Source organism: Musa acuminata, chromosome BXJ2-11, assembly GCF_036884655.1.
Source record: "Musa acuminata AAA Group cultivar baxijiao chromosome BXJ2-11, Cavendish_Baxijiao_AAA, whole genome shotgun sequence".
Classification (NCBI taxonomy): Eukaryota; Viridiplantae; Streptophyta; class Magnoliopsida; order Zingiberales; family Musaceae; genus Musa; species Musa acuminata.
The window spans coordinates 7,251,239-7,265,948 of record NC_088348.1 but is presented as its reverse complement, the minus strand read 5'-3'; the positions used below and the strand labels follow the sequence as shown (position 1 = coordinate 7,265,948).

Below are 14,710 nucleotides of genomic sequence, written 5' to 3'. Positions count from 1 at the left end.
AAATTGATTATAATAAATGATGAAGTTAATGAGAATGATTATATTATTATTAAATAAAATATTTAATAATAACGAGAATCACTTGAGAGGTCTCTCCGAAGCACGGTCAGAAAGATTCCCAATCAGTAAGAAATATTTTTTTTAGCATAATGATCACGACGGTATCGTTACACCCAACAGTTGCTTGGTTTATTCTTGAACTTCTTAAAGAACTCAAGATTTTAAGTTCTTGAGACGATCGAAACCATAAATTAAGCATACAGAAAGGAATACGTCGAAAATTGAAGCCGTAAACTCCAGCAAGCAAAAGGAGGGAGGTCAGAAACATACACGATTAACCCGGTACCAGGGGAAGTTCTTAAGATGGATCGGGACTGTCACAAACTTCTTTCATGCACAGGCAAATCCGAAGTCGTACAAAGAACCAAGAACGCGAAAGGGAGTCCGAGAAATCACCCGATGATGGGCAGGAAGAAACAGTAAAGATAAGTAAGCGTCGGAATCACAACCCTAAACTCAAGGGTAAAAAAAGAAAGAAAGATCGCAAAAGACGCCCGATCTACGCAATCCAACAGCAACAAGATCAACGAGAAGGATCTTTTCGTTCCGCAGATCAATTGGAGATGATCTCGTTCATCAACTTCATCATGAATCCACAAACCACTTGCGCGCATCGGCTAGTCGGAGGCCGTATGGAAAACAAAGAACACGAGAGGGAGTCGGGGAGATCACATGACGGCGGGCGACTTCGCTCTCCCTCGGAAAGGGAGAAGGCGACGAGCGATGAAGGAAGAAAGAAGAGGGGCGGAGTCTCGCCGAGAGCCAACTTCTTCGAGTAACAGAACACCGCAACTGATGCCCCCTCTTTTCCGTTCTCCTTTTATAGTGGTGGTAGTTAGTATTATTATTATTGTTATTATGTTAAATTAAACCGCCTTTGGCGCCTTTGGTTTCAATTCACGAATCGAGGCGCGATTAGACCAGAGTTTGGCACGTGTCGTGATCAAATACTTCTAGCCATTGGATCTGAAAGATCAATACTAGAAGTCATGCCACGCCTATCAAGCAGTATAATGTGGCAATGTCTTGTGAGTAGTCCAATTAATGTTATATCTTTTGACATATGTTAGTTGTGGTGCAAAGCCAAGTCCTTCCCATATGGCACCCTAAATAGATGGCTTCCTCCGAGGACCAGATCCACTCTCCTACTTGGTTTGGAAGAGGTGCCCTTAGCTTGGAAGGATTTAGTACTTGTTTGACTGCTAAGTTCTATTGCAGGAGGGAAGAGAAGAGCCGCAACCATGGGAAGAACCCAGAACTTGACCTGAAGCCTAGCTTATCGGGGAAGCAGATGCTGGCAAGAGAAGGGCCGCCGACGTCGACTGAGAGCGGTGGTGGCAGATGACGCGAACGAGGACTCATTGATGTCGCTGTCGAGCTCGTGTGTGTCGTCACAGGAAGAGCAGAAGTGGTCGAGTAGCCCGGAGATGATGTCGGCGGCTGTGCTTATCGAGTGTCCCAGGTGCAAGAGCATAGTGCTGGTCGACTTCCGCCGCGGCAACACCAAGAAGATCTGATGGCAGTTCAAGCTGTTAGAAACAAAAGGATAGAGAGAAATTACTAAAGAAGCTTGATTGCATTCACATGTCTCTCTCATATTTATACAGGTTAGGAGAGATGATTTTTCTCAACAGATTAGAGGATTTCCCTCAACATAGTAGAGGCATTTCCTCATGACACCAATCTTGGATCGATGTAATGCAAAAAGATGACAAGCGATAGGCTTAGTGAGTGAGTCAGCTAACTAATCAGCCAAATGGACATGAGAAACTCATAGTTGACGATGGACAACTTGATCTCGCACAAAATGAAAGTCGATAGAAATATGTTTCATGTGGGAGTGGAACACTAGATTAGCGCACAGATAGGTAGCTCCGACATTGTCATAATATATTGTAGGAGTGGAGTTGATGTTGAGTTCTTTGAGAAGATTTGTGACCCAATTGAGTTCTGTAGTGGTAGTGGCGATGGCATGGTATTCAGCTTCAATTGTAGACCATGCGATTGTCTTTTATTTCTTAGAACTCCAACTGATTGGATTAGAGTCAAGGAAGACAATATACCCCAATGTGGATATTTGATCATCAAAGTTGCCTACCCAATCTACATCGGTAAAGGCATGGAGCTGAAGTGGAGAGTGTTTATGAAGAAAGACACCATGATTGAAGGTCCCCTTAAGATATCGTAGGATTCGTTTGACCGCAGACTAGTGCATAGTAGATGGCCTCTACATAAACTGTGATAATTTGTTGACTGCAAATGAGATGTCGGGACAGGTGAGAGCTAAGTACTGTAGGGAAAAAATGACTTGTCGATATTGAGTGGGTTTCATAGTAGGACTTTCATCAGATAATTTGAGAGAGCCACTAGTAGATAGAGGAGTTGTAACCACATTTACGTCCTACATGTGTGTTTTAGATAATAAATCTTGAATGTACTTTCTTTGTGACAAAAAGAGATCGGAAGATGTGAATGTAGCCTCTACACCCAAAAAGTAGTTCAGGGGTCCTAGATCTTTAAGCGAGAATCGATTTGCCAACTGTTTGATAAACGCTTGGATTTCTATGGAGTTGTTGCCTGTGACAATGATATCATCCACATATATCAGAATATATATTGTGTCGCTATGGTGTTGTCTAAAAAATAACGAGGAATCAGATTTGGAGTTGAGAAAGCCAACTGAAGTTAGAAAAGAGCCAAGTTCAGTGTATCAAGCTCTTGGAGCCTAACGAAGTCCATAAATAGCTTTTCGAAGTTTGCAGACATGCCTTGGATACTGAGGATGAGTGAAACCAGAAGGTTGTTGCATAAAAACATCTTCAGTTAGAGTCCCCTGTAAAAAGGCATTATTAACATCCAATTGACGTAATTATCAGCCCTTAGTGGTGGCTAGACTTAGGATAAATCTAATTATAGTGGGCTTAACAATGGGACTAAATTGTCTCAGTGAAATCAATTTCAGGTCTTTAATGAAACCCTTTGGCGATGAGGCGTGCCTTATATCGGGCAATAAAGCCATCGGGGTTCCGCTTAACTCGAAAAACCCACTTACACCCGATGATGTTTTGTGTATGATGAAAGGGTACTAGATCTCATGTTGAGTTATGGAGGAGGGCATTATATTCCTCGCACATGACAGTGCGCCAATGTAGAGATTTTTGGGCTTGAGTGAAGGTGGTGGGTTCAACGGTGGTGGTTGAGGAATCCATGATAGCATGAAGATCAAGGATCTAACGCGGTTTGAAAATACCACTCTTAGAGTGTGTGATCATAGGATGGTTGGAGACTACGGGACCGTGAGGTTGTGTTGTTGGAGGAAGCGGTTGAGAGTCATGGACATAGGCCGGGTCAGGTGGAGGTACATCAAGGTCACTTGGCCGAGAAGGAGTAAAAGATAACAATTGTGATCCTGAACCAAGTACCCCAATATTCGAAGAAGAAAGAAGTAGAGTAGGAATGGAGGGAATGGGCAATTGATGAACCGGAGGAGTGGAATAGTGTGGATCAGAACTGGACGATGTCCTAGGAGGCTCATCCGATTGGATCAGAGGTATACTCCAATGAGGAATGGCTAATGAGGTGGTCTGCATGGTAGGAGAAGTATGGTTTTGAAAAGAGAAGACAGATTCAACAAAAATAACGTGATGTGATATAAAAATTTTGTGAGCATGGAGATTATAGCAGCGGAAAGCATTATGTGCAAGAGAGTAACCTATAAAATCGCAAGGATTAGATCGTGATGTTAACTTATAAAAGGCATAGGGATGTAACCATGAATAACATAGACAACCAAATACTCCGAGTTTATGAAGGTTTAGGGGTTTGTGAAATAGTGTGTCAAAGGGGGACTGGTATTGTAGGACTGGCGTAGGCATTCTATTAATAAGGTAGACGGTAGTTTGAAAGACTGTCGTTCAAAAGTTTGAAGGCACAGAGGCCTGATGGAGAAGTGTGAGCCTAGTTTCTACTATATGCCGATGTTTGCGTTCGGTGAAGCCAACAAGTTGAGGAGTATGCAGGGGAGACTTGAGGTGTTGGATACCACAAGCTGAGAGATAGGACGTCACGGCTTGATATTCACCGCCACCATTAAAGTAAACCATTTTGATGGTAGACTGAAAGTGGTTTTCGACCAACTTTTGAAAAGTGGGAAAGATGGTCAAAACGTCATATTTATAGTGAAAATGATATAACCATATGTACTTAGTGAAGTGATCTACAAAAATAACATAAAATTTGAATTTATCAAAAGATAGGATTGGGGTAAGGCCCCAAACATCTGTATAAATAATTTCAAATGGTTTAGAGGTGGAAATAAAAGATGAGCCAAATGGCTGTCGATGACTTTTATTACTAAGACATGCATCACAATGCAGTATAGAACTATACAATTTAAAAATAGGAAGAGAGAAACAAAAAAGTAATTTTTGCTGAATAAGGGACGAGGGATGACCAAAATGACGATGCCACATATCAACTAGAGCCGCAACGGAAGAATGAACAGTGGGCTGGATTATATGTGGAGTTGACGATCATTCATAAATGTTGCCTCTATTCGGGCCTTGGATCAAGGATGCCCCCGTGCTTAAGTCCTTAACAAGAAAGGAATCAGGAAAGAATTCAATTGAAGTATTGTTATTTTTATAAAATTGAGAAAAGAAATGAGGTTGCGTTTAATATTAGGGGTGCATAAAACATCATCGAGTGTAAATGTGATAGTATCAAAAGTAAGCATTGTGGAACCAATATGAGTTATACGAAGGCCTTTACCATCACTAATGATGATATCTTCATCGCCACCATAGGGATTGTGAAGAGACAAATTCTGAAGATCAGAGGTGATATGATGGGAGGCTCTAGAGTTCACAATCTAGTTGGGCTGGCTAGTTGTCGGAGTAGTGAGAAGATTTGCCTGAGGCCAGTGTGATGGAGTAGGAAGGTGGGGTCGAGACCGACAAACTTTAGCGGAGTGTCCAATTTTATCACATAGTTGGTAGACAACCCGTTGTTGTTGGCTTGAACGGGCAGGATGCCAAGGCGAACGAGTATTGGAGTTGTCACTTTGCGAGAAGTTATGATTATGAGGATAAGGGGGGTGTTGCATGGGACCCATAAGATCAAGAATACATTTGGTGATGTTTGAAGGGTACCGAGTGTTCTTCCTCTCAGACTTATAACTGACTTGAGCTGTGATAGACGGTTCGGGAAATTTGTCTGCATGCTTCAAATACACCTCATAGTCAGTCAACTTGTCATAGAGTTCTTCAAAGGAGACTAGCGAGTCGCGTGCCCGAATTGCAGTTGTCAATTCCTTGTAGTCATCTCTAAGATTATTTAGGGTATGGATGATGATCTCCTAGTCACATAGGGAATGACCTATTAAAGTCAAGTCATCGATGATAACTTTGATATTTTATAGATAATCAGTGATAGTACTTCCCTCTTGTTTGGTTACCCTTAGCTTGGATATAAGATTGAGCTTGCGAGTACGCGAATGATTCGCTAAGATTGTTTACAGTTTAGACCACGCATCGACAGCAGTCACACATGGAGCGACGGATCCAGCAACTGAGGCTTGAATAGTTTGGAGGATGAGACGATCTTGACGCAACCACAATTTATGAGCTGGATTAGGTATTGGACTAGGTTCTCCGGGAATGTTGAGCATGATTAACGGACAACTGAAGGAGCCGTCAACATAGCCAAGTAAATCGTATCCAAATAAGAGATTAAAAAATTGAATCTACTAGTATGCATAGTTGCCACCCTTTGATAACTTAAAGGGATTAGCATAGTAGTATTGATGAAGATAAGTCCTTAAAAAAAAGAACCGTGAGTCCATGTAGAAATACAAACTGGAATATCATAAAAAGATAAGGAAGATATCGCAGCGTTTTTTTTTTTTTTTTTACAACAGTACTTCACGAAAGGTGGAGGAAACGGGAGAGTAGTACTTCACGGAAGATAGAGGAAACGAGTGAGAAGAGTAGCTGCTACTGCAGATCTCTGCGATTGCGGCTGCGGCTGCGGCTGCGGCTGTGGCTGTGGCTGCGGCTGCGATAGAGGGAAGCGAGATGCAGCGGCTGCGGCTGCGGCGGAAGCTAAAGCAGATGAGGAAGCTACAGCGATGAGTAAGCTGCAGCGATTAGGAAGCTACAGCAATGAGGAAGCTACAGCGATGCTCAAGGAAACTGCAGCGATTAGGTGTATATTGGAAGAGCTCCGTCGGCCTCAATGCAGAGGGAAGCAGCAGCAGCAGATGCAGCGAAAGCTGCTGCGGCAAAGGGCTGCTGCAGCTTGTTGCTCGTCCCAGTTCCTTCGTTCCTGGAGGAGGATCGTTGAAGAAGAACTGCAATTGTTCCTGCTGCCGCAGGAAGGCAGTGATGGCTGTGCGGCAAGGATGGCGGTAGCGGCACTTCTCAGTCGAGCGAGATGCGGGAACGAGAAGGAGAGGTCACTGGCCGGGGAGCAATTGTGAGGCTACGTCGGCTCTGCTTCTGTAGGAAGAGGCAGAGAAAAGGCGGTAGTAAAGAATGCCGCCGGTGCAGGGAGGAGAAGGAGGAGAAGAGGGCATGCCGTGGTGGCCCTTGTTCAGCTTCGAAGGAGGCCGACGCAATGATCCCGATGGCGACGTCGGGTACGATCACGGTGGGAGCAGCGACGGAAGGTGGAGCGACTGAGATAGAGTCACGGTCCACGAGTTGAGATTTGAGAGGCTGCTGCGGTTGGGAGGCAGATGCAGTGGAGTATGGCGGAGAAGCTTGATAAAACCTGCTAATGAGGAGAAAGATCACTGGGATCCAGATGAAGCTGTAAGCAAATGCACATCGTGTGTTTCAGATTTTGGAGCTTTTAATCGCAGGCATCACCGTAGGAATTGTGGTGATATTTTCTACGACAAGTGCACCAAAGGTAGAACTGGACGGTTGGGAGGCAGCTGCAGTGGAGTCCTCCTAAGTCCGATCTGCACAATCCATTTTCCGTTCCTGTCGAAACAAAAGACAGAGAAAGAAATTATGGAAGAAGCTTAATTGTATTCACATATCTTTTTCTTATTTATACAGGTTAGGAAAGATAATTTCCCTCAACAGAGGGTGATGAAGCTAAAAATATAGTGGGTGATTTTCCTCAACAACTTAATTGTATTCACGTCTCCCTTTCTCTCTCTCTGCCTCTCTGTAAACAATGTAGTGGGTGATGAAGCTAAAAATGCATAGGCCTTCAGGCTCAGATTTGATCCAATCATCTCGACAACACAATACGGAGATCATCTGAGAACTGCCGGTTGTGTGCACAGTATAATGTTGCCTAAAATGGAAAAGCAAGTGGATCCTAATTGCACTGATATAAATTTAATTATAATATTTCTCTAATTAACTTGTAAAGACATCTCTTTTATTTGTTAAAAATGGTAACGATTAGCCATATGAATCACAATGCATTAAGATGAAAGCATATTGGTGTGCTCGTTTGGGTGGGTGGTCGAAAGCATTGGAAGAAAAAGGCTAGTTTGGATTACAATCTCAACAAATCAAAATCAAATACATGCAGAGTAATTGAGACAGCTGCCGATAGTAAGAATAACAACGTCGATATATGTTCTTCCGTTTTTGCTAAAAAGACCTGTGTATATATATATATATATATATAGTGATAGGACTAATATTCTGCTTGAATTCCTGCAAATAAACCCCAACATAAGACCCGAAAGAGAGTACGAACTTATGGCCTAGCAGTTTATTTGGTTTAGAGAAGACGGTGATGGACTTAATAACTTACTTCAGGAAGACGCCATTGTTGGTAAGGAGAGTGCGGACTCGTAACTTAGCAGGTGGCGATGTGTATATATAACTAATATCTCAACTTTAAACAGATCACAATAAAGCCTTCTTTTACAAGCTTTCGAGTGGGCCAGACAATAGTGTATATATACTTACATTCAAATTATTTATTATGGTATTGGATTAGGTAATAAGTTCCCCCAATATGTATGTAATATAATTCTATCCGGACGATCTTTTTGAGATGTCCAATAAACCTCTCCTTCCGATGGAGGCGATCCCTGTCTCCTAGCCGATTCTGCAGGATGATGCATATCCCCTTCCATGTCCTCTCAGACTTTTTTTTCTCGTCCTCTTGAATTGACCTTTCAACAAATTCGATCACCAGCAATCTGCAATGTCTGTGTGATGGCGAGTCCTTTTATCTTTGGTCAACAGAAGCATCCAACGATTGTAATTCTATGCATCTCAACATGTGGTATGCGATTATGTACAAACCGATGGACGGACCGACACCTAACTGGAAAAGAAATCTGCACGCAAAGGCTAATAAAAGTGACATAGCCCTGCCACCAACTCTTTGTCCAGCGTTTGGTGTACTTCCACCTCCCCCTCTTCGTTTCTTGTGAGCCACTCCTCCCTGTAATCATGCACAAAGTTCCGAAGGAAAATAGAAATCAATCGAGACACAACATGTTCTTGATCGTCCATATGCCCGATCATTGCTCCCCATAATTACAATTGAAGAACAGTAACGAGAAGGTTCGTGAACATATACGTACGAGCTATTATGCTATTTTCTTTACCAGGAAAAATAAAAAGGAAAAGAAAACGAAGTGTCCCAAACGACCGTCAGTAACGGCGTCGAGATAAGAGGTAAAGGAGAGGGCATCTAGACATCGACGGTGCAGGAGGTCATCTGCCGGAAGTGGAAGTAGGGGACGGGGCCGTCGCCATAGTGGTTGCTGCTGTCGACGGTGAGGAAGACGGGGCAGTTGACCTGGAGGTGGTAGTGGTCGGAGATCCAGGTGCCGACCTTCCAGCGGAGGCGGCCGTCGACGTGGAGGTATAGGAGGATGTAGCCGGCGTTCTTGTCCTGGTAGAGGGCTTCGGCGAGGTAGGGGGCGAGGGGGACGGCGGCGCCGAAGAGGTAGGGGGACCAGACGATGACGTCGTTGGCGCCCTGGTAGCCGGGCGGGAGGGCGGTGGCGGCGGTGATCTGCTGGCCCTTGTAGAGGACGTAGGCGGCGTTGCGGTCGTAGTAGACGCCGATGCGGCCGTTGGGGTTGCGTGAGGAGAGAGTGATCTGGAACACGGAGGTGAGAAGGCCGACGCCGGTGGTGAGGTTTAACTGGACGACTCTGGTGTCCTGGAGGTAGAACTTAGGCTTGGTGGGGCGGAGGACGAGCCACACGATGAGCACCACGAGGAGGGCGACTATGACCAGCAGCAGAAACGCCGCGAACAGCTGGCGGAACAGCTTGTGCCGCTTGTGCTCCCCGTGGTTCCCGCAGTCCTTCTTCGACATGGTGGTGCCGCAGCAAGCTCGAGAGAGAGATAGAGAGAGAGAGAGAGAGGTGAAGAAGCGCAACAGGATGTGATGCTTAAAAAGAAGTGTGCATGCGTCAATGGTGGTGGCTGCTTGTGGTGGTGGTGGTGGTGGTCCTTCCAAATTAATTAAACGCTTTTTTTTGTTCTTTTAATGCAATTAAAGGTAAAAAAAATTATATCAACTTTAAATCTTAAAATTCTAAAAAAAAATAAATTAAATCTATAATAATAATACATGCATTTTAATTCATTTTCATCCACGAGGGACGGGAGGTGACAACCTCGTGATCGAGAGCATTTGGTGGAAGCAGTGATTCCTACACCTGTGACAGCTGAATTCCCCAATATCCCGATGATAAATTAGATGTTCATATAACATGGGAACAGACATCAAGTGAGATGTTCTAAATACCCTCTTAATAATTGATCTCCTCAGTCAACAGTCAACACACTCTCGGTAAAGTAACATTGCACCCACCCTCACGCTAGCTAACTGGGGAGCAATCACGGTCATGGCAATTCTGATGGTGTGTCATTGTGAGGTAACATAAAGGAAGGGGGGGATCGGAATCAAAATTTGGTTGTGGGTCTCGATCGAACCAGTGGGCCACTCGTCGTCGACCGGCGGGCCCACCGAGAGACCGGTGGGTCGAGAGTCGTGGCAAGACTTCTTTCCACGTCCGACAGTCCATTCGAGTCGGTGTGGTCAATGCTGGACGACAGATCATGGCATGCTTGCCCATCTTCTTTCTTCTTCGTTGCAAGAGACACGAGCCGATCATATATAAATCAGTGTTCCATTAATTATTGGGAGAATAATTACTGCTATTAATTACCATCAGTAGAAATATGGTCGGTCCCATATCAATATTGATGCGGAAGGCGTGGAGGTTTGTGAGTAAGAGAGAGAGAGAGACGTGTTGGGGAGGATGACGGTGCGTTGATGTCCCACGTCACATCTAGAAAAGCTAAAAGAAGCCGCCAGCCACGCACCAAGGATTAGACTCGACCACCGGTCATTTACCATTTTATCTCGATATGCATTTCTGCGTACTATTACAAAAAGCTCAAAATATGCGGTTAGATGACAGAATCTGCGGGCCCCACGCACTATGGCCAATCAGGAAAGGAGAACACGTACGATGCAACCTTACCTTCTTCCTTTTCGCCGCCCACCAAAGGCTGTATGTAGGCTGGCCATTCCGTAGAGGGCTCGAGCATCACGTTGCAGAGGCTGCATTGATGTAGGACAAAAAATTCTTGTTGTACTTCGGGAGACAATTTCGTGTGTTGGACTGAGTAAAAACGTATCGTACATAATCGAGGGATGAGAATCTTAGGACACACATCGAATACGGACGCAGGCAACAGTCTCATGGATCTAATTGAGCTCAAACCGATCACAAACACACAGCGTTTCGCCTCGCCGCAATAGATTTGGAGTTAAATCAGACCACATTTGGTCCGTAAGGGTAATTATGTAATTATGAAGAAGGGTAGTTTTGGTACATCGAGCATCCGAGTCCAATACCCTACGCCGATCCTGCGGCCGTGGCGGCGCGAGCGATGGTGGTTGCTTCCTTCGGCCGCCGGCCCGCCCTCTTCATTTGGCCCGCGATCAATAGGTCCCTCGTCTCCCCCACCTGCCCTTCAAGGTTCGTAAGATTTGCGAGTCCGTCAGCGAAACCCTCGAAGCTCGTCGCCGCCTCCATGGAGAACCCTCCCCCGGGCTACCGGAGAAACGTCGGGATCTGCCTCGTCAATCCCGAGAACAAGGTCCGGCCTTTGGTATACCTTGCTGCAGGATTCCGTGATCTCTTCGTTGCTTCGCGAATTCTTGTGATGGATCGTTGGACTCTTTCAGATCTTTTCGGCTTCGAGGCTCGACATTCCCGGCGCGTGGCAAATGCCTCAGGTGCTCGTAGCAACCATGCTTTGATGGTTCTTTTTATGGTAGATAGGTGTTGCGGTTGTGCTAAAAATCTCATCTTGATCTGCTAATCTCCAAGAACTGAAGGCTTCGGTTAGTATAGATGATTGACCAAAGAGATGCCAGAGATTAGGGTTTCTGTGTTGCAGAAATCATGCTAAGCTATTGCTTTTTTCTTGTTGGATAATTTACTATACTTGTTTACAAAAAAGGGGAAGAAAAATAAAATATAGTGTGATCTAAAGAAAGAACTTCGATACTTGATGGGTATGCATATGTCAATCATGGAGGAGGTAATCCACCTATGGTTGTTCATGCTCTGTAATGACAGTTCGGTTTAATATCATGAGAACCTACATAAAGGGAAAACTTTTAAATGGATGATCGAATAATCATCTTCAGTTGTGGCATCAGATTTAGAGATATTCTAATATGTTATATTATTTTTTTTGTATTTTATGAATCAATTTCTTCATTCTTATGTGAATTTATTTTCCCTCAGGGTGGTGTGGATGGAGAAGAAGATCCCAGAGTTGCCGCATTTAGAGAGTTGAAAGAAGAAACGGGAGTTACATCGGCAGAGATCCTTGTAGAGGTTGGAAACTTATAATACAATGTGCGTTTTACTATTTTTTTGAGAGAGAAGGAATAGTTTCAAAAACGAATTGAAATAATATGTTTGTTTTCTCTCTATGAGGAATCTCATCATTATTGGTTAAGTTGTATTAGTATCGAAATCTAACTCCGAAGCATTTAAATTTTGCAAATCAACTATCAAATCAGGATTCGATTGTTAATTAGGACCAGCAAAAGAAGGAAGAGACAAGTCACATCCTTGCTTCCTTTTGGAATTTTGACTTTAGTTTATTTCTTCAGTATATATTCCTTTTCTTTTTTGTTGTAAGTGGATCAATTGGTTAGATTTAAATCCTTTTCTGGAAGAGTTGATCATGCTTGAGCTTGTGGATTTAGTTAATTTTGGACTATCAACTTGGCAGATTATATGGCTAGCAAAAAAAAGGTTATCTATGTCATGACCCGAGCGCATCAACTTCGTTTGACCTAAACAAACTGATCAAAATGCTTAAGATGAAATTGATAGTAATACACTCATCGGACCCTTATAAGCTATTTTTGGTCTTGTTCATTTCCGCTGTGAGACTCTAATCGGGGTGTTACAATCTAACTTGCTGTACATGTGCAACAGGTGGTCCATTTACTATCACTACTAGATGTGATCCATAGCAACTATCATAATTCACTTGCACATAAGGATTCCCGCTTAGATACTAAAGAGTCATTTACGATGTCATGTGACGATCCCCATATGCTACAGAATTCTATGAGTTGTTTTCAGATTGGTTGCTCCCAACAAGCTATTTAGCCTATTTTGTCTCTTTTGCAGGTCCCTTATTGGTTAACCTATGATTTTCCTCCGGAAGTAAGAGAAAAACTAAACAAACAATGGGGAACAGATTGGAAAGGTCAAGCACAAAAGTGGTAAGCATGTAAATCCTCTTCATAAACTTCTAACCTTGTGCTTGTAAGATACAAGTTTTGGGATCGCACAAGCTTCAATTTTTAAGTCACCATCAATTCTTATTGTATAACACCATGAATGAAAAACTAATGTTTTCCTTTATTAAAGTTGGAAGATGCATGCTGGGAAAAATGGACCCATAGCATCTCTGTTCGGAGGTGATGGGAAATTGTTGATGAAAACTGCCATACTACTTTGGAGGGATATTCGAGACGATCAAAGCAAACTCTACTCACGAAAGAGATGTACTGAAAGTTATCATTAAAAATTCTTTGACTAGTTTTGTTAGAATAAAAAATAGTTCTGAGTAGAAGTAAATGATATTAGGCTTCTCTCATCTTGCATGGTGTTGAGGAAATAAGAATCAACATCTGCTTTCGAGAACGCTTTCGACTCTGTTGCAGCAGAAAGACGAACACAGATATGCCAATAAGGTTAATAGATGGGTTGGGCAGAAAAAAAGAAAGAGGTTAATAGATGGGTTGCATAAATCTTGTTGAGCACTTTAATTCTGCAATGATATGTACCATCAATGAATTAAGGTGATCAACCTGAGGCAAATAGGATGTTCAAATTGAGTTTGATAGAAACTGATCAGATGTGACTGCTGTTCTTTGGCCGGATAACTTGGTAGCTTTGGCCGAAAGATAATATTTTGTGTAGATTGATATTTTTAGAAGGATCATCCGGCTGAGCCATTTTAAAAGCATGGCTAATAAATGAGAGTTGGTGTGAACCGTATATTATGCCTACATGATGTGTGCACTATGAATAGTGTGCCGATTATGATATGACTTGTGTTGTTAGTCATCGTATAACTTGGTATCAAAGTCCAGAGAATCCATCTTTGAATACCTTGATTGTTTAAGGCACCGGGGTGCTCTTAAATAGACGGCTTTTTCTATAAAACATATTTAATTAAGATGAAAGATCTCCGCTCCATAGTCTGTATGTAGTTTATTCATCCTGTTTTGCTGCCTTGTTTTAGTCAGCTTTAGAGAAAAAAAAAAGACTAGTTCAACTCACTGTTAACCTTAAAGAAGTGATTGTGATCTCCTTTCATCTGGCTACATCTGCACTGAAATGCAGGTTCTTATTTAGATTCACCGGGAAGGAAGAAGAAATTAATCTCTCTGGGGATGGATCTGAGAAACCAGAATTCGGAGAATGGACGTGGATGACACCAGAGCAAGTAATTGAACTCGTGGGTAAACCAACCCTTCATCCCTGCTATATGCTTGATGGGAGGAGCTTTGAATCTGACACTTTATATATGCATTTCCTTAACAGGCAGTGGAGTTCAAGAAACCAGTCTATGAGCAGGTGTTACAGTTCTTTAAACCCCATTTACAACCGGATTCGGCTTCACAGAAGAAGATTACCTCTGGAGATCAACCATCTTTTGGAGATCTGACCCCATAAACTGGTTGAATGCCTGCACATCAGTTAAGCAGTTTTGGAGGATTATACCATCCCTGCAGAGCCTGATTTCTTCTGTTTTCTTATTTAGTGTACAAAATAAAATTTTTTGATAGAGTCATGTTGAACTGCTGATGCTATTGTGCCTATTGTGATAATAATGGTGACAGAGACAGAAAGCCTCGTATGCTGAAGCATGAACCAGCTTTTGTGCCCATCAATCCTCCTTACACAAAAGCATCATCGTCTAGTAATATTTGTAAGAGCTTGCTTTTTACCTTACATTGTGCACAAAATAAGGCACAAAGGCTGAAAATGACACTGATTTCAGTCTTCGATATTAGAAATGTATTGATTGATCCCAGTTACAGAATATTGTATATTTGATTCCATCCATAAATTCATTTTACTCCCATTCCAATATTTCTA

General features: G+C 42.9%; 2 protein-coding genes across 5 annotated transcripts; one reads left to right on the top strand and one right to left on the bottom strand.

Annotated features, from left to right (window-relative positions):
• Nucleotides 1-8,512: 8,512 nt before the first annotated feature.
• Nucleotides 8,513-9,429, bottom strand: LOC135627913 (NDR1/HIN1-like protein 1). Its single transcript, XM_065134371.1, has one exon. The coding sequence runs from the start codon at nucleotides 9,367-9,369 to the stop codon at nucleotides 8,734-8,736; it is 636 nt and encodes a 211-aa protein (XP_064990443.1). The 5' UTR covers nucleotides 9,370-9,429; the 3' UTR covers nucleotides 8,513-8,733.
• A 1,472-nt stretch (nucleotides 9,430-10,901) lies between these two features.
• On the top strand, nucleotides 10,902-14,704 carry LOC135582551 (nudix hydrolase 26, chloroplastic-like). Of its 4 annotated transcripts, none has more exons than XM_065132225.1 (7): nucleotides 10,902-11,168; nucleotides 11,257-11,307; nucleotides 11,825-11,917; nucleotides 12,728-12,822; nucleotides 12,971-13,107; nucleotides 13,952-14,070; nucleotides 14,153-14,292. In XM_065132225.1, the coding sequence occupies exons 1-6, from the start codon at nucleotides 10,959-10,961 to the stop codon at nucleotides 14,041-14,043; spliced, it is 678 nt and encodes a 225-aa protein (XP_064988297.1). In that variant the 5' UTR covers nucleotides 10,902-10,958; the 3' UTR covers nucleotides 14,044-14,070; nucleotides 14,153-14,292. The 4 variants fall into 4 exon arrangements, with proteins under 4 accessions (XP_064988297.1, XP_064988296.1, XP_018675643.2 ...); XM_065132224.1 differs by having other exon boundaries at nucleotides 10,911-11,168; nucleotides 13,952-14,066; nucleotides 14,153-14,293; XM_018820098.2 differs by lacking the exon at nucleotides 12,971-13,107 and having other exon boundaries at nucleotides 10,916-11,168; nucleotides 14,153-14,704.
• The last annotated feature ends 6 nt before the right edge of the window (nucleotides 14,705-14,710 follow it).

Excerpts from the sequence above, each read along its gene's own strand:
- LOC135627913 (XM_065134371.1), bottom strand. The coding sequence starts at position 9,369 with ATGTCGAAGAAGGACTGCGGGAACCACGGGGAGCACAAGCGGCACAAG.
- LOC135582551 (XM_009384674.3), top strand. The coding sequence starts at position 10,959 with ATGGTGGTTGCTTCCTTCGGCCGCCGGCCCGCCCTCTTCATTTGGCCC. Across the intron at positions 11,169-11,256 it reads TCGTCAATCCCGAGAACAAG|ATCTTTTCGGCTTCGAGGCT; the intron begins GTCCGGCCTTTG and ends GGACTCTTTCAG. Across the intron at positions 11,308-11,824 it reads GCGCGTGGCAAATGCCTCAG|GGTGGTGTGGATGGAGAAGA; the intron begins GTGCTCGTAGCA and ends ATTTTCCCTCAG.